Source organism: Camellia sinensis, chromosome 2 (genome assembly GCF_055761805.1).
Source record: "Camellia sinensis isolate YWXY chromosome 2, ASM5576180v1, whole genome shotgun sequence".
Taxonomy (NCBI): Eukaryota; Viridiplantae; Streptophyta; class Magnoliopsida; order Ericales; family Theaceae; genus Camellia; species Camellia sinensis.
In genome coordinates, this window is record NC_138962.1 from 38,545,146 (window position 1) to 38,568,515 (window position 23,370).

The 23,370-nt window shown below is 36.7% G+C and overlaps 1 protein-coding gene across 1 annotated transcript in view; it reads right to left on the minus strand.

The window, feature by feature from the left end:
- The window catches only part of LOC114280712 (serine/threonine-protein kinase TOR), a 57,623-nt gene that overhangs the window by 4,756 nt on the left and 29,497 nt on the right, over window positions 1-23,370 (minus strand). Inside the window, exons 33-45 of the mRNA XM_082914178.1 lie at window positions 22,029-22,138; window positions 21,177-21,350; window positions 21,037-21,102; window positions 19,579-19,647; window positions 19,389-19,496; window positions 16,700-16,840; window positions 16,469-16,597; window positions 16,197-16,356; window positions 15,871-16,085; window positions 6,323-6,529; window positions 1,502-1,615; window positions 1,208-1,411; window positions 814-894 (exon numbers count right to left, since the gene is read on the minus strand). Coding sequence (XP_082770304.1) covers window positions 814-894; window positions 1,208-1,411; window positions 1,502-1,615; window positions 6,323-6,529; window positions 15,871-16,085; window positions 16,197-16,356; window positions 16,469-16,597; window positions 16,700-16,840; window positions 19,389-19,496; window positions 19,579-19,647; window positions 21,037-21,102; window positions 21,177-21,350; window positions 22,029-22,138 — 1,778 coding nt within the window. The remainder of the gene's footprint in view (window positions 1-813; window positions 895-1,207; window positions 1,412-1,501; window positions 1,616-6,322; window positions 6,530-15,870; window positions 16,086-16,196; window positions 16,357-16,468; window positions 16,598-16,699; window positions 16,841-19,388; window positions 19,497-19,578; window positions 19,648-21,036; window positions 21,103-21,176; window positions 21,351-22,028; window positions 22,139-23,370) is intronic.

The following is a 23,370-nucleotide window of genomic DNA, read 5'->3' on the forward strand; positions in this document are numbered from 1 at the left end:
AATCATATGGCCATGCAAATAAATGCACAGGCAAAATATCAACAGAAAAATGTATTGCATTTGACATATTTCACAGAATATAAAAAAGGACTTCAATTAGTTGAGGGTTCTAAGATTAGATACAAATCTAACCTTTGATTTAACTAATCAATGACAATCCATTTGATTCCACTATCCATGAGATAACCAACTAAGAATTTAGTCAAGCATGTAAAAAATAGTCTGACAGGTGAGACAAAAAAATCTAATCTGAAAAAGCTAGAAAATCTAATATGCACCAGATTTGATCATCGAGCTTGATGATTTTTCCATAACACTAATAAAGACAATGTGATTATTTTCTTCATTTGAGCAGTTGTTTAGCACAACAGAGAAATCACAAAAAATAAACGCAGAAGCAAAGGCTCCTTAAAAGAACTTAAAGAGAAGCAGAAAGCATCACAATCAAGGGCATCCACCTAGAAAGTAATTTTAAATCAATGTCAAGCACGCAACTTGTCCAAGTGTGATAAAATGATTGATGACACTAGGAAGGCGAATGGAAGAAATGTGAGGGGAAGGAGAGGTAATGGACTGAAGGCAAAGAGCAATAACTTAATAGTGCGGGGACAAGAAAAAAGTAACATTGAACAGATTAGGTCTGACCAACCTCATACCATTCATGACAAGGTTGACCAGTAATGATACCTATGACGATCATGGCTAGTAACAGTAGTAGTACCAAATGTGGAATACAATATGACAAATATGCCAATTTAGAATACAAACAATTCAAGTAAGATAGAGAACCTGAGTTGTAAAGATAATTTATACCTGAGTAAGTTCCGCATCTTTTCCAGTTTTCTTATATTTCATGCAGCACTCATAAGCTTCTAATAATTCATGGTGGTATGCCTGATAGTCATGTGAAGGTGTAATAGTTAACAAAATGTCCAAGTGGATATACAGTTTATTAAGTGAAGGATCTGGAGATTAAAAGTTCCAGTATTTATTGAAAGAGCTCCAAATCTTGATTCAACATCTGATGCTATAAAAAGATAGCTAGTTAGAAAGACACTGGCAGCAGCAAATTGGAGCAATTAGCTAGCCCCAAGTTCTTTAAAATTGTATTTTAAAATGTGGACCAGATTATGCAACAGAAGCATTTTTTTCTTTTACTTTTACTCATGGAGGCCAATTTTTTTAATAATGAAAATCAGAAAAATACCTGAATGAAAGCTGTTTCTTGTATGCTTGTATTGTTTCTCATTGCCCCTTCCTCAAGCCTTTCATGCAATGGCTCTAACACCTTAAGCATCCCCTCAATATTATGTTCACCAAAATATAAACGACTGGCTTCTTCTAGTGCCTCATGCCACATTTCGTGCCAAAGTATTGCGACCCTGATTAACTCCTGTGACACAAGTTGTGCCTTCATAATAAAAAATAAAGTGTCAGACCAACAAAAATACTGCAAAAACCACCAGCCTATTAATATTATTATTATTTTTTGTTGTTTCACCTGATCCACAAGTACACCACTATGCTGCCGAACTTTGTCAACCACTTCTTGAGCTGCAGCTCTACGTAAATTGCTTATTGATTTACAAGCCACGAGAAGAGGATACATAAGAGCCTACAAAGAGAATTGAATTACTTTAATACATCAAGTGTCAACAACACACATTATTGGGTGGCAACCATGGGAACAAAATGAAATGCAGCAGCAACCACATCATTTCTCAAGAAACTAGGGAAAGGATACTTAAATGCAAAAGAGAAAGCTAAAGAAATTCAATAATAACAGTCCCATATATTTCCATAAAAGGTATTGAGTTACAACATTTTGACGCACAAGATCAGTAAGAGCTTATAAAAGTAGAAGTAGATAACATGCATAGCATGCAAATTCATCACAAATGTAATAGTGGTTTGTTATGTCTCATCTCTTGAGTGGAGAATGTTAGTCCCAAAAGCTTAAGTTGTCAGGAAAAGGACGCAACAATGCTTATCAAGCTATCTAATACCCTCATTCATGTGTAAGCGTGGGCATTGTATGGGTCAGGCCTAAACTAGAAAAAACAAAGAAATCCTGTGCATAAAACCGACCCAACACTGGGCCTAAATGTTCAACACAAAAATCAAATAACTTTGGAGTTAAGTGGCACAAACATTTAGTTTTTGTTCCTTACATCCCAAGTTCAATCCCTTTACTTTTTTCCTCTTTCGTTATCCTAAGTTCAAACTTGATGAGTATATTTTCCCTCTTAAGTGTATTTTTTTAGTCAAAAATAAAACTAAATAAATTATATATGTGCATTTATTTAATATAAAAGTATAAAAAATATATAAATTGGGTCGGGTTGGGCTAGGCTCAAGAACTATTTTTTTTAAGTCTGTCCCACTTAATAAACGGGCCTAAAAGTTCAGCTTAGCCCCGCCCTATGGGCTTAAATTTCAATAGCAAACCCTTAAAAATGTGGGGGCAGACAATTGGGATGGGGCCTTACCCTAACGTGCAACCCCGCCTTGCAATGCAAACATCCTAACATGGAGAGAAGCATAATGCAAATGGGAAAACAAACGCAAATGGAAAGACTTGAAACCATGACCTCCAATAACCTGAGCTCTGGTAATATGTGATCACTACAAGTTTCAAAAGCTTAAGTTGTTAGAAAAGGGACCCAAAAGTGCATATCAAACTTTCCAACAGATGACAAATATGAAAACTAGAGCAAATGCTATAGTCCCAGTGACAATCAAGAAGCCTTTTTGATGGGGCATTTCCCTAAATAAGCCAAAACACTAAATCAATTCCCAAACTAAGCCTAGTTTTGAAAGAATTCCCAAAATAGGCTAAATCGCGGTTGTGAACCACGATTTCAACATTTATGCGCCTGTCTCGCGTAGATAGGAAATCTTAAAATCGTGGTTACAAAACACGCTTTTGATTAAGAAATCGCGGTTACAAAACGCGCTTTTAATTAATTTTTTTTTCTTCTGAAATCACTGTTATGAACCACGATTTTATCCAAAAAAAATTTTCTTCTGAACTCGCTGTTCTGAACTACGCTTTTATCCAAAAAAAATTTCTTCTAAACTCGCGGTTCTGAATCACGATTTTGGCCAAAATATTTTCAACACAAATTCATTCTGACACTATGACACACATATATATTTATTCAAATTCATTCTGACACTATGACAAACATTTTCAACACGTTTTCTGTCTCTCTCACACTATGCCACACATATATATTTTGTAATAAAATTGAGACTAATATTATTTTAATATATAATTTATAATATAAATAAATTTTATTTTATAAAATTGAGACTAATATTAAATATATATAATAATAATTTATAATAGCAAATAATAATCAATTATATAATTTTTGTAAATATAAATCATTTTTATATAATTTTAGAAATAATTTTTTACAAATTAAATTGAAACAACCATACATACGTATGTATATAACCTGTCCAAAAGTTAAAATGATAATTATTTTTTACCGTTAAATAATATTTATTTTTTATTTTTTATTTCTTAACCAAATTAATTTTTAATTTTTAAAAAAAAAAATTCTAAAAATCAAACCATACATAACCTAAAAATCTTTTGATAAGTCATTTTTTACGTTGGTAACTTACTTAATTATTTATTAATTTTACAACATTTTTACCATCTGAGGCATGTTTGGTAACCATTTCGTTTTCAGTTTTCAATTTATATTTACAAAAATTTAAAAAAACTATCATAAAAACTGATAATTTTTTAGTTTATAAATGGTTGTCTCAATTTGTAAATTTGAGGAAAAAACATAAATTCAAAAAATTAGTTTTTTTGATTAAAAAAATTATTGAGACAACCAACGTAATTATTTACAAACCAACGTAAACTCATTTTTTTAATGTAAATTCAAAAAATTAATTGAAAAAAAAAATTAATTGAAGAAAAATTTTGTTAGTAAAAATTACCAATTTTTTGAATTTACGTTTTTTCCTCAAATTTACAAATTGAGACAACCATTTATAAATTAAAAAAATTATCAAACAAGTTTTTATGATAGTTTTTTTAAATTTTTGTAAATATAAATTGAAAATTGAAAACTGAAAACGAAATCGTTACCAAACCTGCCTCAGATGGTAAAAATGTCGTAAAATTAATAAATAATTAAATAAGTTACTAACGTAAAAAATGACTTATCAAAAGATTTTTAGGTTATGTATGGTTTGATTTTTAGAATTTTTTTTTTTTAAATTAAAAATTAATTTGGTTATGAAATAAAAAATAAAAAATAAATATTATTTAACGGTAAAAAATAATTATCATTTCAACTTTTGGACAGGTTATATACATACGTATGTATGGTTGTTTCAATTTAATTTGTAAAAAATTATTTCTAAAATTATATAAAAATGATTTATATTTACAAAAATTATATAATTGATTATTATTTGCTATTATAAATTATTATTATATATATTTAATATTAGTCTCAATTTTATAAAATAAAATTTATTTATATTATAAATTATATATTAAAATAATATTAGTCTCAATTTTATTACAAAATATATATGTGTGGCATAGTGTGAGAGAGACAGAAAACGTGTTGAAAATGTTTGTCATAGTGTCAGAATGAATTTGAATAAATATATATGTGTGTCATAGTGTCAGAATGAATCTGTGTTGAAAATATTTTGGCCAAAATCGTGATTCAGAACCGCGAGTTTAGAAGAAATTTTTTTTGGATAAAAGCGTGGTTCAGAACAGCGAGTTCAGAAGAAAATTTTTTTTGGATAAAATCGTGATTCATAACAGCGATTTCAGAAGAAAAAAAAATTAATTAAAAGCGCGTTTTGTAACCGCGATTTCTTAATCAAAAGCGTGTTTTGTAATCACGATTTTAAGATTTCCTATCTACGCGAGACAGGCGCATATATGTTGAAATCGTGGTTCACAACCGCGATTTAGCCTATTTTGGGAATTCTTTCAAAACTAGGCTTAGTTTGGGAATTGATTTAGTGTTTTGGCTTATTTAGGGAAATGCCCCCTTTTTTATCCAAAGGGGCAACGATAGTACGCCAAGTTTCAATTTAGACTTAGTTAATGTGCTGCTGTTCACTTTAGAAGTGTGAGATTTTAGAAGCCAATCAAACATTAATAATTTTCAAATCTGCTGGACATAGGCTGTAGTCTAGTCTTAGGGTCAAGATATATTAACAGGTCTTCATGAGTGGTGTTTAGTAGGGTATAGAATAGTCTTGGTCTTAGTCTTAGCAGTCAAAGAGTTGGAAGTTTCCTATTTTAAATTCTTAGTCTTAGTACTAGAAGAAAACTACAACTACCTCTATATATATGCATGTACGTATATGTTATTTTTCAATTTTAGTAAGACCTGAGTTGAGAGAATTTAAGATTTTTTTTTATGAGACAGCTTAACAGCTGTGGGGAGCAGAGGCTAAAATCCAAAAGTCTAGGAAAGTATTTCAAGTTCTCCTCATTCTTTCCCTCAGTTTCATACTTGTTTAACCTGTAAGCAGAACTTAAAAAACACTCTTTTCAACATGATAGAACCTACTTAGTTGAGCGAAATTATTACCATCATCAAAGGCTTTCCCTTCAAAGTCCTAAGAGAGGCAAAGTTTTTCTGTCTACTCAGTTTTTTCTGTTTACTTGTTCACAACCCCATAAAAACCCCTGCTTCAACACCCAAACTCTACGTTACCAATCCTACAATCCTACAAACCTACACATTTATGCAGCTTCTAGATTTTAATTCAACAGCTAAAACGTTTATTAGTAGGTGGCCAGAATTTCTCGCAAACTGCCACTTTGAACAAGCAACTCTGAACATTTCTAAGCTGTAAGACCCCCAACCATTCTTCTACCTTATGAAACCGTAATTCACAAACTTTTCCTGGCCTTTGCACACAATAAAACAATCTACAGCCAGCATCGAGTTTCCTGGTGCTGTCACAGATCATTTATGTCACGCCCTTTTTGTAGCGCATGTTGAATTGAATGATATTCCAGCCACTGAATGAATATGCTATAAAACTAGGTCAAGCTTCAATCAGAAGTCTAGAAATTCTATTAATGTTTCAATAGACAACAATCAAGAGAGAGAAAAAAGGTCACAAATATAATAAAAACTAGGAAAGTTAAATACTATCTCTAGTTATTAATGAGTGCAAAATATATACTACAAATCTTTAACAGGAATAACAATCTCCATAAAACAAAAACTACTAATCCGTCAAATTGCTAAAAGAAGCACAGAAATATTGTATAATTCAGGAAATTAAAATTAAAGAACCATTAAAAAATAACCTGTGGATGGCTCTGCCCAATTCGCACTAAAAGTGATTGTATCAGCTCTCTCACAGCATGGTTATTTGAATGTATCCTGGCAATTATTTGGGGCAAAACAACTAACCATGTGTTGATATTAACATGTGCAAATCCTTTCTGCAGTGCCATTTGAACCTCTGCTGTAGCTCCATAGGTGAACCACAAAGTGAGAAGCCGAAGTATATCCTGAAAGGCAAAAGCATAACCCAAAAAGAAACAGCAAAGAAAGGTAAATCAGAAGGGAAACATAACAAGTTGATAAGCATATATTATTATCCTGTATAAATTACTGTCATGCATGCGCACGTTTATGTGTTTGCAACTAGTAAGGTGCAGTTTGCCAGTGTCATTTGACATCACAATCAAACTGCCACATAAATTATATAAATGAATATAACGTCTAGATAGACAACTTCCTACTTAATCTTAACAAGTTCCATTTACAGAAGTTGGGAGCCTGAGTAGAGCCAATTAACAAACAGTGTTTATGTATATTGGATGTAATGGTTGTATTGTATGAGTGTTATTAAAGGCGTGCGCCTAGGCAAAGTCCCATCCAGGCCCGAGGTTTGCGCCTTGCAGTGTTCCAGGCCAAGCGACTTCGGTACGTCGCACTTAAGGTGTGCGACTGGGCCAAGGCACAGTAAAACCCAAGGCCTACGCCTTGGTGTAGCTACAGAAGATCCCTAATCTTAAATACACATGCCAATACATTGGGCATTCAGCCCCAAATCATTGATAGAAGAAAATTTAGCCCTAGTTCCTAGTCTCCGAAGAACTCTTCGTTGCTGCTTGCCTTCGTCATCCAGTCCAGCAACTCCAAAAATTCTTCTTCAAGTTGTTGTCTTCTTCTTCTCTTCTTACATTTCTCTCTCATTCTCTTCTCTTCTTCTCTACATTGTTGTCTTCTCTACTTCTCTTCTCTATGTTGCTATCTTCTTCTTCTTCCATCTTCTTATGTTAATTCTCCGGTCTCCTTCTCTTTCTCATCTTCTTTGGATTGATCTCCTCCCCCCCTCCTTGTTTTTCTTCTCCCCTCTTCTTATTCATGTTTTATGTTAAACTTTGAAATAATGTTCATTTGTCTATGTTTAAATAATACTGTTTGTTAATATTTATATTTTTAAATATTTAATATTTTATTTTGCTTATGTTGCTCCATAAATTATTTGCTTATATTAAATTATATATATATTTTTTTCACATACAAGATGCGCCTCACTTCAGTGAAGCCTGCACCTCACCTTGCACCTAGGCCCCAAGAGACCTTGGCGCCTCAGTGCGCCTATTGCCTTTAACAATGTTGTGAAAAGCGCGCCTAGGCACCAGGTGAGGCGAGGCGCACTGTTTGTGCCTGTACAGGTCCCAGGCAAGGCGACTTGAGGTAGGCTCACGCCTTAGCCGCGACTTGAGCCAGGCGACAGAGGCGCAAGGCGCACGACTAGGCGCGCTTGATTTATTAGCAGCTAGATCTGATCTAACGGCTACGGGGGTGTGTTCGAATGGCTCTTAACCACAGAGGATTACAACTCATGTACAATATGACCAAATACGACTGAAATGAACCCTGATCTATGTCGTTTTTCCTCTCTCGCCTTGCATTGGACTTTGACTTTGACTTCGACTGGGCTAGTCGATTCGACTTCGACTTCGCAGGTATGCTTCACCATCTTCTTCTTCTTCTCCTCGTCCTCCTCTTCTGGTCTTCGACTGGGCTGTTTTTTTTTTTTTTTTTGCTTCGACCTCTTCTAGTCTTCTGATCTCACTCTCACTCTTTTCCCCCCTTCTTCTTCTTCTTCTTCTTCTTCTTCTTATGACTTCGACTTCGACTCTGTTTTATTTATTTTATTTCTTTTTCAATTATGCCTTTGAGTCTGTTAGGAAATAAAATAAATAAATAAATAAATACAAATACAAAATAAATAAATAAATACAAATACAAATACAAATACAAAATAAAAAATAAATAAATACAAATACAAAATAAGGTGCTACTGGTCTGATTAATTACGACAAAATAAGGTGCTGCTGGTTTGAGTCTCTGATTCTGATTAATTAACTAAAAAAAATATACTGAAAAAATTTATAAATAATTAATTATTTACAAATAATTAATTAATACAATGCTGCTGGTCTTTTTTTTCCTTTATCTGTTAGGGGAAAAAAATGGATTCTGATTCTGATTAATTAACTAAAAAAAATACACTGAATTTTTTTTTACAAATAATTAATTATTCACAAATAATTAATTAATACAATGTGCTATTGGTCTTTTTCTTTCCTTTATCTGTTAGGAAAAAAAATTACAAATAATTAATTCATCACACATTACATTACACTGAAATGATTTTCCATTTATTAAATTTGTTGTGCAGATTGTAGAAAATGACATCGGAAAGTAATAGAAAAGATCCAGCGCGGCAATATGCCCATTTGGTAGAGGAAAATAATTTAAACAAATTTGAGAGTAATTTTTGTGGTAAAGTATCAAATGGAGGTGTTTTGAAGTGTTAAGACATATATTAGTATTTGTTGGATATTTATGTTTTGGATGTTTAGTGCTTATGTTTTTGTTTTTGTTTTATTTTATTGAATGTGGATTATTTTATCTTTGAAAATTGGAATGTTATGTAATATGCACTTTCATGGCTTTGAGAATTATTTTATATTTTGTCTTGAATCTTATTACTTTTTATTTTTAAAAAAATTGTCTTAGTACTATAAATGATTAGTCTATGTTAATTTTTTTATTTTTTACTAAAACTGGGCGCCTTACTTCAATAAAGCCCGAGCCTTGCCTTGCGCCTAGGCCCCGAGAGACCTTCAGCACCTTAGTGCGCCTTGAGCCTTTAAAAACACTGGCCTTTAATAACATGGGGTTGTATACGGTTACATACCTGTAACGACCATATGGTAATGATTTTGTTGAACGGTGTTGAACAACAATTATGCTACATGTACTCTTTTAAATGTATTAAGCACTCGTGATGGACACTTGCGTAAAAGTATGAGATATGTATCTGTTATGTGTTGTTCGACATTTAACCAGCAAGCACAAGTCAAGTTTACCATAAAACTATGCAGAAAACTATCATTTCCTGCATGAAATGCTCTATAGCATCTTGTGAGCAACATTTTACCCAATAAAATAAAATAATTATGTTAATATAAACATTTGTGTCGCTGTATCCTGGACATGGGAATTAGAAAATCGGACAATAAGACACATAATCACACCAGACTCCATGTAACATAGCCAAACACTAATAGAGCTCGAAAATCTCTATGTAATGGTCATTTTTTTAAAAACCAATCCGTTCCACAAGCTCCTATCGATACAATATAACCAAAGAAAACTAATTAATTAAACCGCTATAAACTGCAACAGATATTTGACATTATTATTTTTTTTTTTTGATAAATAATAAAATTTTATTGAAAAAGCATCAAGATGAAGCATTGAATACAAAAAACCGAAGGAAGAAAACAAAACTCACCTAAACAATTACATCATCCAAAAAATCAAAGAAAGTAAATAGATCCGGATCAACTTTACACTCCAACTAACTATGCAAAGTAACTAAGAACCTGTCCTCCAACCATCACACCAAATGCTCAATTTCTTGGAAAATTCTCATGCTCCTTTCCAGCCAAACCAACTACATCAAACAAAAAGGCACCAACGACTACACTCGTCGTCGACGCCACCCAATCCGAGCCCCCCTCCAACTCCACAACATGTCCACAATCACCTTTGGCTGCACCCACATAATCCCGAAAAGAGAACAAGCCAGCCCCCAAAGTCGTGAAGCAACCGAACAATGGAGAAATAAATGATCAACCGACTCCACATCAACACAATACAAACAACGATGGTCTACTAACACATGCCCTCAACGAACCAAATTATCAATAATAAGATTTTGGCCTAAGGCAGCCGTCCACAAAAAGAAAACTACCTTAAACGAAACTCAAGGTACCCAAATCCTCCTCTAAGGAAACACACCTCCCACCTCCCCCCACTAAACTCCGATAAAAGGATCGAATAGAAACCTTACCCTTAGCGTCCACCACATTCCAAACTAACGCATCTTCCCCCTTACCCGATATGCCCAAACCATATAGAAAACCGAACAACTCCCCCCAACTAACTTACTTTCCAATCTTGAACTTCACACCAAAGCTAAATATCCCAAACCACCACCTCTCACCCCCCAAATAAGAAGCAACCATGGCCTCCCGATCCCTAGCAATGTTAAAATTCAAAGGGAATCGCACCTTGAACACCATCTCCTCACACCATCTGTCCTTCCAGAATCTAACCTTCTCCCCAGTGCCAATTCGAAAATTCACCCTTTCCCAAAACTCCCCCCTCCTAACCAAATTCCTTCCACAAGCCCCTCCTATGAGACCCCATCACATCCCGTGACCGCCAGTTCCCCTCACCAACCCCAAACTTAGAAGCCACCACTCTCCGTCATAAGTGATCCCGCTCTCCAACAAACTGCCACAACCACTTCCCTAACAAAGCCCTATTAAACTGTACCCAAACTCTGTACCCCCAAACCACCTACCTCCTTGGGGTGACAAATCCAGTGTTTTCTGAAATCCTCTCCTCCACCCCCCCCATAAAAAATCCCTCTAAAGTTTCTACGGCCGCTCAGCCATAGGGACGGGAATAACATGCAATGATATAAAGAAATTCGAAATACTGCACAACACACTTTTAATTAACATCAACCTTCTCCCTTTCGACAAATATTGCCACTTCCATCCTACCAAACGACCTTATACCCACTCCACCACCCCATTTCACACTCCTTTCGCCTTGAAACTAGCACCCATCGATAGTCGCAAGTAAGTCATTGGTAAAGTTGCCACCTTGCAACCTAACACCGCTACTAACAGTAGCAACCTCCCAACCTACCCCACCGAAATCAACTCTGACTTGCTCAAATTAATCCGTAAACCCGAAACTGCTGCAAAACAAATCAGAACACATCGTAAGAATCCCAATTGCTCCACATCCCCATCGCAGGAAACCAAAGCATCATCCACATATAATAAGTGAGGCACCCCAATTGTTGTCCCCGTTTGTGACCCAACCGCGAAACCCTTCAACAAACCTTCATGCACAACCCTGGACAACAATCTACTAAAAGCTTCCATAACTAGAATAAACAACAAGGTAGATAATGGATCCCCCTGTCGAAGAGCCCGAAAAGTCGGGAAAAAAAACTTGCCAACAGACATCCTCACTATGGATACACAAAACTTCATCCACTGACACCAGGTTGCCCCAAAACCCATCCGATCCAGAATATATAACAGAAATTTTCAATTGACATTATCATAAGCCTTCTCAATATCCAATTTACAAATCAAACCAAGTCGCCCTACCCGAAAACGAGAGTCAACACACTCATTAGCCTCCAAAATCGCATCCAAAATCTGTCACCCTTAATAAAAGTATTTTGAGATTTATATACCACATCCTGCAACACATCTCGAAGTCTATTCGCTAACACTTTTGCCATGGTCCCAGGTAAACTAATAGGCCTGAAGTCCTTCACATCCTCAGCCCCCCCTTTATTCGAAATTAAGGCTAGAAAGGTCGCATTAAAGCTCCTTTCAAACTGCCCAGTCGGGAAAAAGGCCTCAAACACTGCCACCACATCCTTCTTAACCACACCCCAACATTACTGGAAAAAGCTATGGTGAAACCACCTGGACTCGGCACCTTGTCACCACTCATCACCATCAAAGCCCTGCTCCAGCCCCTCCCTCTCCCCTTCAAAAAGAACATCAAACAGGAACCCATCCAGCCCCGACCTCCATGCCCCATCTTGAACTCGAAAAAGTTGCTGATAAAAACCCACAATGCCTCCCCTAATCTCCTTCTCAATAGTCAAATCTCTCCAATCCACACGCATTTGTACAATCTGGTTGACCCTTCTATGGCCATTTGCCATCCTGTGAAAAAACTTGGTATTTCGGCCCCTATACTTCAACCATGACCTTGGTATTCTGGTTGCCAAACGAACATAGTCCTGCCTTGTCGCCTCCCTTCTAGCCACCTCCGCTTCTAAAAGCCCACCAAAAACCTCCTACACAGCTAAGGACTGAAGGATAGTCACCACTTTCGCTTTCTGCGCCTCTGCTGGACCAAAAACCACCTTATTCCATTTTTTTCAAATCCCTTTTGGTAAATTTAATTTCTAAGCCAACATATGGTTGGGAGTTCCACTAACCATATAGTTACTCCACCACCCACGAACCTTGTCTAACAAGCCCTCCGATTGCAGCCACATATTCTCGAATTGAAAAGGCATCAACCTACTCCAAAAGCCTCCACTATCAAGCATAATAGGCCAGTGAACTGACACTAGACGAGATAACCGACTTTGAACAACCTTCGAAAAATGCTCCTCCCAACCACTAGTAACTAGAAATCTATCAATCCAGGACATATGTTAACCATTAGACCAGGCAAAACTCCCCCCATGAAGAGGCAAATCAACTAGGTTCATCTCATCAATGAATGAACAGAACGCCCGAATTGATCCCTTAACCCTACTACTCTCCATCTTCTCTACCGGCCATCTAACCATATTAAAATCGCCCCCCTACACACCACGGCTCTGACCACCAATGCACAACATCCTCCAACTCGCCCAAAAAAACACCCCTTTCTAAATTTCGAACCGGCCCGTACACCGCAGAAAACACCCACCTGAAATTGTCTTCCACACAAACAAGACACCGAAAAACCTCCTAACTCCTCACCCTCTTTCACCACCACTCTCTTATCCCAACAAAGAAGAACCCCTCCTGCCGTGCCCACCGATGGTAAGTATGTCCATTCCACAAACCAACCACCCCAGACCTCTCTCACCATATCTCCTTCCAGCTCCTCCATTTTCGTTTCCTACAAGCACACCACATCCGCTCACACTACGAAGCACAAATCTGACTGCTAGTCGCTTGTCCCTCTCATTCAAGCCGTGCACATTCCAAGATAGCACTTTTAACTTCATTTTAATAACAGAAGACCTCCTCGCTCTCTCCTTGGGCCCTGCCCAACTGTCTCCCCTCCATGGTCATAGTTGATAGAACACTCCAAATTTCGAAGCTCCTATAGCCCTTTACGTTGCACTACTGCCTAAAAACCACCCTCCTTCGTTGGAGCCCCTTGCCTCCACGAGGCTTCTATTGATGTGAATAAGCGCAGAGCCTTAGTTTCATAAGCTTCAAAGGATACACACAGCAATTAACTTACCTCGCTGATCCAGCTTAGCACCCACACCGAAACAGCTTTTTCCGAATGAGCCTCCATCCCACTCAGATCATCCCTACGATCGATCCCACCTTGAAGCCGATCGGGAGAGTCCTCCCCATAGCTAGTAGTGGTCAAACTGGCAAGAGGGTGGACCACAAGAGACAACTCCCTCACGATGTGCCCAGGAACTGGTTCGTTCCTCTCAACCCTTTCTCTCGCATCATACGCTACATCTTTTTGTACTCAGATCCGTCCCATATCAATATTTGTATCAAATGACTAGTTCAATGCCTCATCGTCGTCCGACACGTACCGTGAGACACCCACCTCTGCCTCGCGACCAAGTTCTGACGTTGACGGTACATCCTTCTTGCCTTCCTATATAAGACCCGAGGTCGAGATCCGACCCACCTGGGTTAGATCCACAGCCTGAAGCAGATTATTAAACACTTGGGCCACTGGGGTAGTTAGCCCAAATCGGCCTTCTACACCCTTCACAGGAAGGCCTAACTCCTCCAAGCCCATCCCCTATGCCCCAACATCACTTTGGCCCGGTCCTTCCTCTGACCAAATCGGCTACGTATATCTCCAATAGCCACATCGAATGGTAATTCTAGTTGGAGCACCCCTACCAGAACCACGAACTTTGATTTGAACACAACCTAAAGGCCCCTCCATCGTCATCGCATCATTAACCTCCAGAAAGCCCCCACATCGATCACCTATCGCACGAAACACCTGCTCCCTGCAAAGATGAAGCGGGAGTCCCAACACCTATACCAAAAAACTCTATGTCCGTGATTGATTACTTCCCCTGGCACATAAAGCCTCCGGCAACCACCAGTCAAAGCTCAAACCTCGACCGTCAACTATCCATTTGCCTTCCAGAATTCTGATAGCATCTACTTTGGATGGAAAAGTAAACAACACATATTGTCCTCCGATTGCCTTCACCAGCATGCCTCCATTGACCTTTCACATTCGCTTTACCCACGCCAAAAGGTGAGATAGCTCTATCCCTTTCTCCCCTAGTTCCCCCACTCTCCGCACCAAACAAAACTCCAAAAAGGAGACCTAATCGGTGCCAAACCCCTGTCGCACCACCACATCATCCCCCCCAGCCCCTAGGACGATCATCGCCTTCCCAATCGGCCATTGGTTACCTTTCCCCCCTCGTTGTTCCTCCCCTTTATTGATCCAACTAGAAATCCATCCAAAACCAGAGCAGCACCTTCCATCCATCCCCGAACAATGATTGTGGGAGAAAAATTTGACAACGACGCTCGCCCATGCGAACCACAATCTGAACTACAGCCCCACCTCCTCCGGTTGAAGCCTCCATACTTTGCTGCCCCCCATAGACTGACCCAGGAACACCCCAACAGTGTTCAACTTGGATGCCTTTCGCATCTGGTCCGCTACCCATTTTATCTTTGCACCAAACAACTCGATAGATCTGCGAATCCCTTGGCCGCATTCAACAATATCTACCCGTCGCCGACCTATCGCATCTACCAGCCATTTTTCCCAAGAAAATCAGTCTCAGTGAAGCCCCCCCGACTCCGCCAAAAACATTCCTTCCGAGAAATACAACAGATATTTGACATTATAATTCACAATATAATGGAGGAAATGCTATCAACCATGATGAGATTCGTTAATGATCAATGCTACTTAGAGTAAGGCAAATACTACTGCTTTTATCTTGAGGCAAAGCGCATGTGACTTGTCTCATCCCAGGTCATAAACTTTACAAGCATAACTTTGCACAAAAAAGAGCATCAAAGGAGATAAAAACTATACCCCTGACATGCCATTGTTTATGCTTTTCAACTAACAGATCCTCCTCAACTTCAAATGCACTCTTAACTAGGGATAGACACAAAAATTCACCACAAGGAGGCCATTATTGTACATGTATCTCATACTCTTTTTTTTTTCTTTTTTTTGATGAATGTACATGTATCTCATACTCATACATATGTATATAGAAACGGTTGTATAATATATGCAAGACTTAGGGAGGCCTTAAAGCACCTGAAACGATAACATAGATGAAGTTGGCAAATAATTGATAGAAGGATAAAAAGTGCATTTAGATGACTTGGCATTCACATAGGAATGGTGGAGATAAAGAGAAAAAAAATAGATTCAGCCAACGCATGCTATGACAAGTTTATAACTAGTTAAGTCTGCATCCAGGATGACTATACTGCATCTAGTTTCTAGATCAAGGAATATGATTTACCTGCAAACTTTCATCCACTCCCTTGGCATTAGCTGCACATGCTATGGAGTGAAAGTATCCAGTGACTGCTGCAACAACAAAATGCGCTGCAATGGCAGGAAAACCTCTTAAAGTATAATGAGACATCACTGCTGTATTGAACAGAGCCCACTTGTGCCATGCTTTTGCCCACTTTGACGCATACTGAGTGGCATTCTTGAATGCCTCCATGATCTCTATGGAGATTGAAGATGAATCATCAGAAACACTGGTGACACATAAAGAGAGATCCTACCCAGAAGAGAAGAGGGGAAAAAGAAAAGAAGAAAATTCATTGCGTTGAGTACCTTGTATAGAATCATCATCCAATCCTGGAGAAAGTGCCCACTGCCAAACTCCAAGTGTAAGAGATACACGAGCAAGGAGTGGAACATTTGCAACACCCTTTAAACCAGTCGGTGTAACTGGTTGGAGATTTGATGATGTTGAAAGCTCCATGGCTAGATCCTATAATGCAAAGATAGCAACCCAAAAAGTAAACATGTAAGCAATAAGAAACAGACAGTACAGCATATTCATTGCATACTTCGAAACCAAAATTGAAAACTTCATTGCAAACCTGCAGTCTAGCGAAGGCATCCCTACGCTTATGATCCTCTCCAAGTGACCATTGGTATTTTAAGTAAGCTAGAATCACTTGAGGAGGTCCACGATACCGTGTATTTGCAGGGCATGTTTCTGGGTCAAACTGAATCACGAAAAGTAAAGTTATTAAACCATCACACAAGTACAAAAAGTAAATTGTAGATGAAAGAGCATCCCCTTTGGTTGACAGAAAGCCACTACTGACCGGTAAAATTTTAACTAGAGTGGATCTAGCTTGGTTAATCCTGTTATTTGTTCTACACAGAGAAGCAAACTTAAGCCAAATCTCAAAATCTTCTTTAGGAGGCACTACCAGTGCCCTAACAGCCAAAAGTGCTTGCCAAACCTGCACTTTCAAGATGTCAAGCATTATGAAAAGGGAGAAGCACAAGACTCCTACACCTGAAGCATATTTTACGCCGTAATAAGTTTGATTTCAGCACAATATCAATAAAAACAAATGAGCCAAAAGCATAGTTGTCAAATCAGGATTCGAATTGTTAATCGAAACGGCCTCGTACCAAATCACAAATTGTGAATCGTAAAGATTCGGTCACTTTTCCTAAATTACTTGGAAAAATATATCTACACACTTGGATGTTAAATATACCTTATGAATATGAAATATTTAAACTTAAATTAATGAAAATGTTGTTTTGAATGATGATCGTGTAATTCAATAGGTAAGAAGTTAACAAAGGTTCCTATGCAAGATTACCATCTTACGTTTTCTTTTTTTTAGATATTTCTTGTCAACCATTCATAATAAAGACAGTAAACAAAGACAAACTCTCAATTTCCAAAATAACAATAATTTGACAATAATATTAATATTTGAACAATAAGTGTACATACTTTTTCAAGTAACAATGACCAAAAAAAAAGTATTATTTATGATCTTTTATTTTAAAGTCTAAAAAATTTAAAATGTATCATTGACCTCGCTCATGTAATATGCAACTATACTTAGGTCTCGTTTGGGAACAGACTTTTTTAGTAACTTTTTGGCTTTTTGACTAAAATGTGATGTAAAAAAAACTAGTATGTTTGGGATGACTTTTTGGCTTTTTACGAAAAGATGTGTAAAAAGTAGAGAGAAAAGGGATAGATTCCCTTTTTGGTATGAGTCGTTGGCTTTTTGATTTTTTTAGTAACTTTTTAACTTTTTGGCTAAAAGGGACACTTGCCAAACGAGGCCTTAATTTAATAAAATATCAATAGATAATTCATGGTGTAAGTTACTTTAATCTTAAATATCTTTAAAAGATATATTGTGATTATTCAAGGGAAAAAAAATAAGAACAAGGGTTAAAAACATGTTGGGTCTGACTGAATTTGATTGGATCCGATTAAAATCTCCACGATCACTAAAATAACAACAAATCATGTACATATATTAGTCATTTTGGTACTAAATGCTATTAAAAGTTATATTATGTCATTTTCAATAAAAAGTAAAAAATATGTCGAACTGGATAGTTTCAAGAATTTCATGAATCACAAAAAGTGAATCGAATTGTGAATCGATTGTGAATTATGGGATTCACTTCCAAAATAGATTCACCCATAGATTCATATCTATTTTGCAAAAATTGTGAATCGAATCATAAATTGAATCGCGAATTATAAAATTCTGATAACAGAGGCCAAAAGTCAACACCAATTTTGTGAAACAAACACTATACAACCACAATGCCACAAGTACATTATTTTGAAGTGGATGCAAGTATGTCTGCATTTGCAAGAGCATATTTTTTACTTATGTACAATACTAATTCAACCACATCATTGGCACACTGTTTTTGTTGGCATGTCTAAACATGGTTTTGAAACCCTCATGAGCATATATCGGAACTTCTATGGTTCAAGAATTGATTGACAGGACACCTTCACCTGTCTCCCACCTCCTTCCTTACATTTATGAGGAAGCCTTTGCTATTATAAAGACAAGAGGAGCATAACTAAACATATTACAATCATCACCATTACAGTTGTCCAGAAATCAACTGCTCCATTTATAAATCCCAATGCCTAGAGACATCATATTAAAGCACCAAACAACCAATTTCAATATCCACTCAACAGGATAAGTCAAACAACACATCTTCACTTAAATGTTTTTTTGGGTGGAGACGAGGGAAGTGACCTTATTGCAGTTTAATTTACCAACTCCCGAGCTAATTAAGCAGTTGGCCATAGATCTATACTTTGACCATGTCACAAACTGTCTTCCAATTGAAACTATGCCCAGATCAAACTAAATTTGTCTTCTCCACCTATGTTGTTGAGCAAGAAGTGCCTCAACTTGGTAGTGTAACTCATCTGCCTTCTGTATTTTAGTCCTACAAGTCTAGAGTCAATTGAAACGTTGTGAACATGCCAGATTTCTACCTCATCCGCTCATAGTTATACACATTAAATATCATGTTTTCCACATACTCACGCATATATATATATATATATATATTCTAGAGAACTTTATGTAACATCTAGGCATCATTATATAAACAAAAGTACTTAGAAAAAGAATAAAAACAGCAAAACTTATGTGGGGGAATGGATGAATTGCCTCAAAATGGAATATATAAAAAACTAATAAAGCATGGTGATTTTACTGGAAATTGAATTGCCAAATATTCATTCTTAAAATGTACAGTTCAAAAAACATTAACTACATTGCAAAGATGCTCCCAACGAAACAAAATTATAGTATTTAACAATATAAGAGTCGGCACATTTCACCAGTACTTCACACCAGTACTAGCTTGTTACATGTGCATGTAGTAGCATATCATTTAAGTCACATGCCCAACTTGCAAATTCTGTAGTTAGGAATTTTAACCTTCTATGGAAACTCTTCAATATGCCTTTCAAGGCTCCGAAAGCATATTTACCTCTACGTTTCGTTTGACACCTTTTATGCGATCAATCCACATATTGCGAATAAGCACACGCCGCCCTTCAGCAACAGGGTTTAGAGGAAGAGTACAGTAATCTATGATCTGTTAAAACACAAATTTTCTATGCTTATAAGAACTTCACTTGAAGCAGAACAGTCACTTCAGAAAATAAAATAAAGCTGACCTCCTCTAATTCTGACAGCTGCTGAACACGAACCATATTGCTGTACGCACGCTCATAGCTCTCTAGAACCTTAAGCACAAAAATATTTAAAGATTAATTCATTATAAGCTGCTTTAGAAATTGAATTTTTCAACATTCCCAGTTTCACTGAATATTTATAAAAACAATATTCAACAAGATCCTGTAATCAACTTTGCTTAAACCATCATGTTCAGCAGTAAATTGCATAAACTTATTATAGCTGTCTTCCATGAAAAACTAAAATATTTATCGGCAGAATATTCTGGTTGTTGGTGTCTGCTCTACCATTCTTATATGTTTTCCATTTTTCCATCTATAATTAGCTTTGCTTTGTCTTTGAAAGATCCCCTGTCCTGCCTGCAGCACTTTCCAATACTATTTTAGCATTGAAAAAATGGATTGGGACTTATCAATTAATGGTCCCTGCTATCAGAAAATCATCCTTGTATTACATGCCTTATTTTTTGTCCAAGGTTTGGGGAAGAGTCAAAAGGTATTCAAAAAAACAACATTGTGAATTTTACAATTGAGTTGTGCATCAAATGGTGAGTCAAAATCTCTCTCAAACCCAGTGTGCCAAGATCACAATAAAAGATAAATTAACATCAGCAACCCAATCAGACTAAGCCCAAATGAATATAAAGAATGATTCTTTGATTAAAGATAAGAACGAACAGGGGGAAAAAAAATATAAGCATTTAGACTACTAAAATGATCAAATCAAATAAATTTTGCAAATTAGTAAAATCATAGGATCAATCGAAATTGGGTCATGATTCTGAATACGGATGTAGTTAGACTGACACCTATGTGATCTTTTAGAAATTCACATACAGATGTATAAGGAGTCGGGACTCACATTCTACTGGTTCCCTATAGTTAACGAGTGCATCTAAAGTCATCTAAATTTAGTTACCATATCAGTTGAATTGAAAAGAAAGACTGTACACAGTGCACAAGTCTCACGCATAAGTGTAGGAGTAGCAGTTAGGTCTGATTTCCCTGACCCATGCCACAACATATCAGTTTAATTATGTATTGTTAAATGCACATGAACAATTACAGATGAAGAGCAAGACAATGTGAAATAATAAATTGAAACATACCTAATTTCTTTTTCTTCTTTTAAATAGTAACAAACAAACCATTTCCCTAACATCCATACAGGTTCAAAAAGATAAAATTACCAACTCTGTTATCTTGCTGCATTAACATCAAAGAAATTAGAGCATCCACCTACTGTCTAATAATGCGTTTACTAAGTTAATCCAGCATTCCAAAAAAAAAAAAAAAATTTGATGATTTTTACTTGTCAATGTAAACTTTACTATGGTCAATGACCAAAAATTATTGCAACAAAATAGAGGGGTAAAATTGGCAACCACAGGAATATAGAAAGATAGAATGCAATCATATGTGAAGGAATAAGAAACTAACCAACGCAGCAAGCTCGGTAGCTAAACATTTCCTTGCTCTCTCAACAAATTCGCGTGCTTCATCATACTGGAGATAGAGTACCAGACTTTGATGAATAATTAATAAACCTAATTAGAAAAACTAACATAAAAATAGAATACCTTTGCGTTGTAAACTAGTAGGACAGCCCTGAAAAATGTGCCATTACTACTTCCATCACCAGTAGCAGCAGTGTTTCCCAAAACCCGCAGTTTGGTTTCATCGCCATCATCCAGTCGAGAAACGTATTCTGCCATCTGATCCCACTCTCCCATGTTCCACGCAGCCCTAGCAGCCTGGAACAACCATGTCAGATGCTTAGAGTAATTCCAACAGCTTCCCTAAAGCTATTTTTTAGCCATTTTTAAGGAGTTTTATTCCAAAAAAACCGCTCTCCAACAACAGGCCATTTGGGTTTAGCCAAATGTAGCTAGCTTTCCATGTTCCCTAAATAATAATATAATATTATGTACAATATTTTGGTATTGTTAATTTTGGTTATTGATAGCCATTTGCTGACACATTTTGGTTGAAAAACTCAATGCCCTCTGGACATCTAGCTCTCTTGTTAATGTGAGTTGTGCTATTTAAACATCAATTAACATGTAACTCTTGCATTGAAGCCGTTTGTGTTCTACCGATTCAATTACTATTTGAAATAATTAATGATGTCCCCCCGCTTTGAATAAAAAAGGGTAAATATGCTTACTATATGTTGAGGTTGGATACTGCCATTACAATCAAATTATAAATTTTTATATTTGAGTTAGAAATTAATAAAAAATAATATTTCAAAAAAATAGAGAAAGAATAAGGAGTAGTGCTGGAGTAGCTTCATGAAAAAGTGATTCCCTAAAATAGGGAACTCACTTTTTAACTAAAATTTGGAGAAGGAATATCAAGCCTTGTTGGAGTTGCTCTTAGGTAAGAGTCTTAAGAATATATTTAACAGCCACCTAATGCCAAAAACAAACCAGTGGTGCCATTTCCAGTCGAGCAGCTGGCTCAGCAGGGGTCCAATATTCCTTGCATAGGTTGTTAAGCTCTTCCCAACGAGCCAATGCAGCAAGGCATCGCATACGTCCTGAAGAACACACAAAATGGAAAAAGTACAGCCATTAGCACAACAAATATAATACTAAATTTTTTTAAGTTTTTGGAACTACAGAATGATCTGCAACACACGCACACACAAACATGACCATACTCCTATGTTACGACACAGTGAAGAAGGTAAAGCAAGTGTGCATTCCTTCATGATCTGCCGTTTTAGAGGTCATTATGAAAATCCATGCCCTCAGAACTAAGAGTTTGCTCTTCAAATTTTTTTCTAGTTCATTGGGTGATTCCAGTATGGTCCTTGTACTGTATAGCTGTTCACTCAAAAGATGCAATTGGTAGACATTCTGAAAAGTTCAGGTGGCAGTGTCATTGTGTCTCGTGGTGTCTTTGGAGGGAGAGGTTTTAAGGGGCAGAGATGTGAGTGCACAGGTAAAAAACAACATGCTTAATTTATTATCCTATTTGGCTAATTAACAGAATCTTTGTTCTGCTCCTTACATCCATAGAGGACTTGTCCTTTGTGAATGGGCATAGCTTTTATTTAGCCGCATATAGATTGCTGCCACTAGTTATGCCACGTTTGACGATTGCAACATCTCTCTATTTTGGTGCACTACAGGTTTTCAGTTACTAGTTAAGTCCACAGGAGTGATGACAATTGTGAACAAAGTGGATCTTCAATCCAGTTAGGAAGTGGGTAGATTGGTTGCAATCAAAAACAGCCTAAGGTAACAAAAAAGCATTATTACATCCTAAGCATGTCTTGCAAAGTTTCTTGCACATAACTAGCATTTATCAGCTGATGTATATGTCCCTTTTTCTTTTCTTGCTTTTGTACATGGAGGCTGCTTAGCATCTTTTTTAAATAAAATCTTGACTACCTATCAAAAAAATGTTGACTCATATTTAGAGAAGAGCAGTTAGACAGCAACATAAGAAGTAACTCAAGCAGACTACAACGGCTTGTGCAGGATTTGAAGAACAAGCAAGGACTGGAGGAAGACCGAAAAGAACACAACCTGAGATGGCAAGATATCACAAATTCACCTATAGTTTACGGCCCAAAATGGCTCATTGGCAAGGAAGTATTCATAAAATACCAACCCTAAGTAAATGGAATCATAGCTTAGCTGAGCTCAGTTTATTAAGAAGCAGGCACCAAAAGAGCTGCACACTTTGGTTATTCCAGAAATCATTATGCAGCCAGAAAAATATGCTTGAGAATTAATCCATTTAACAACTTTATTAAAAATG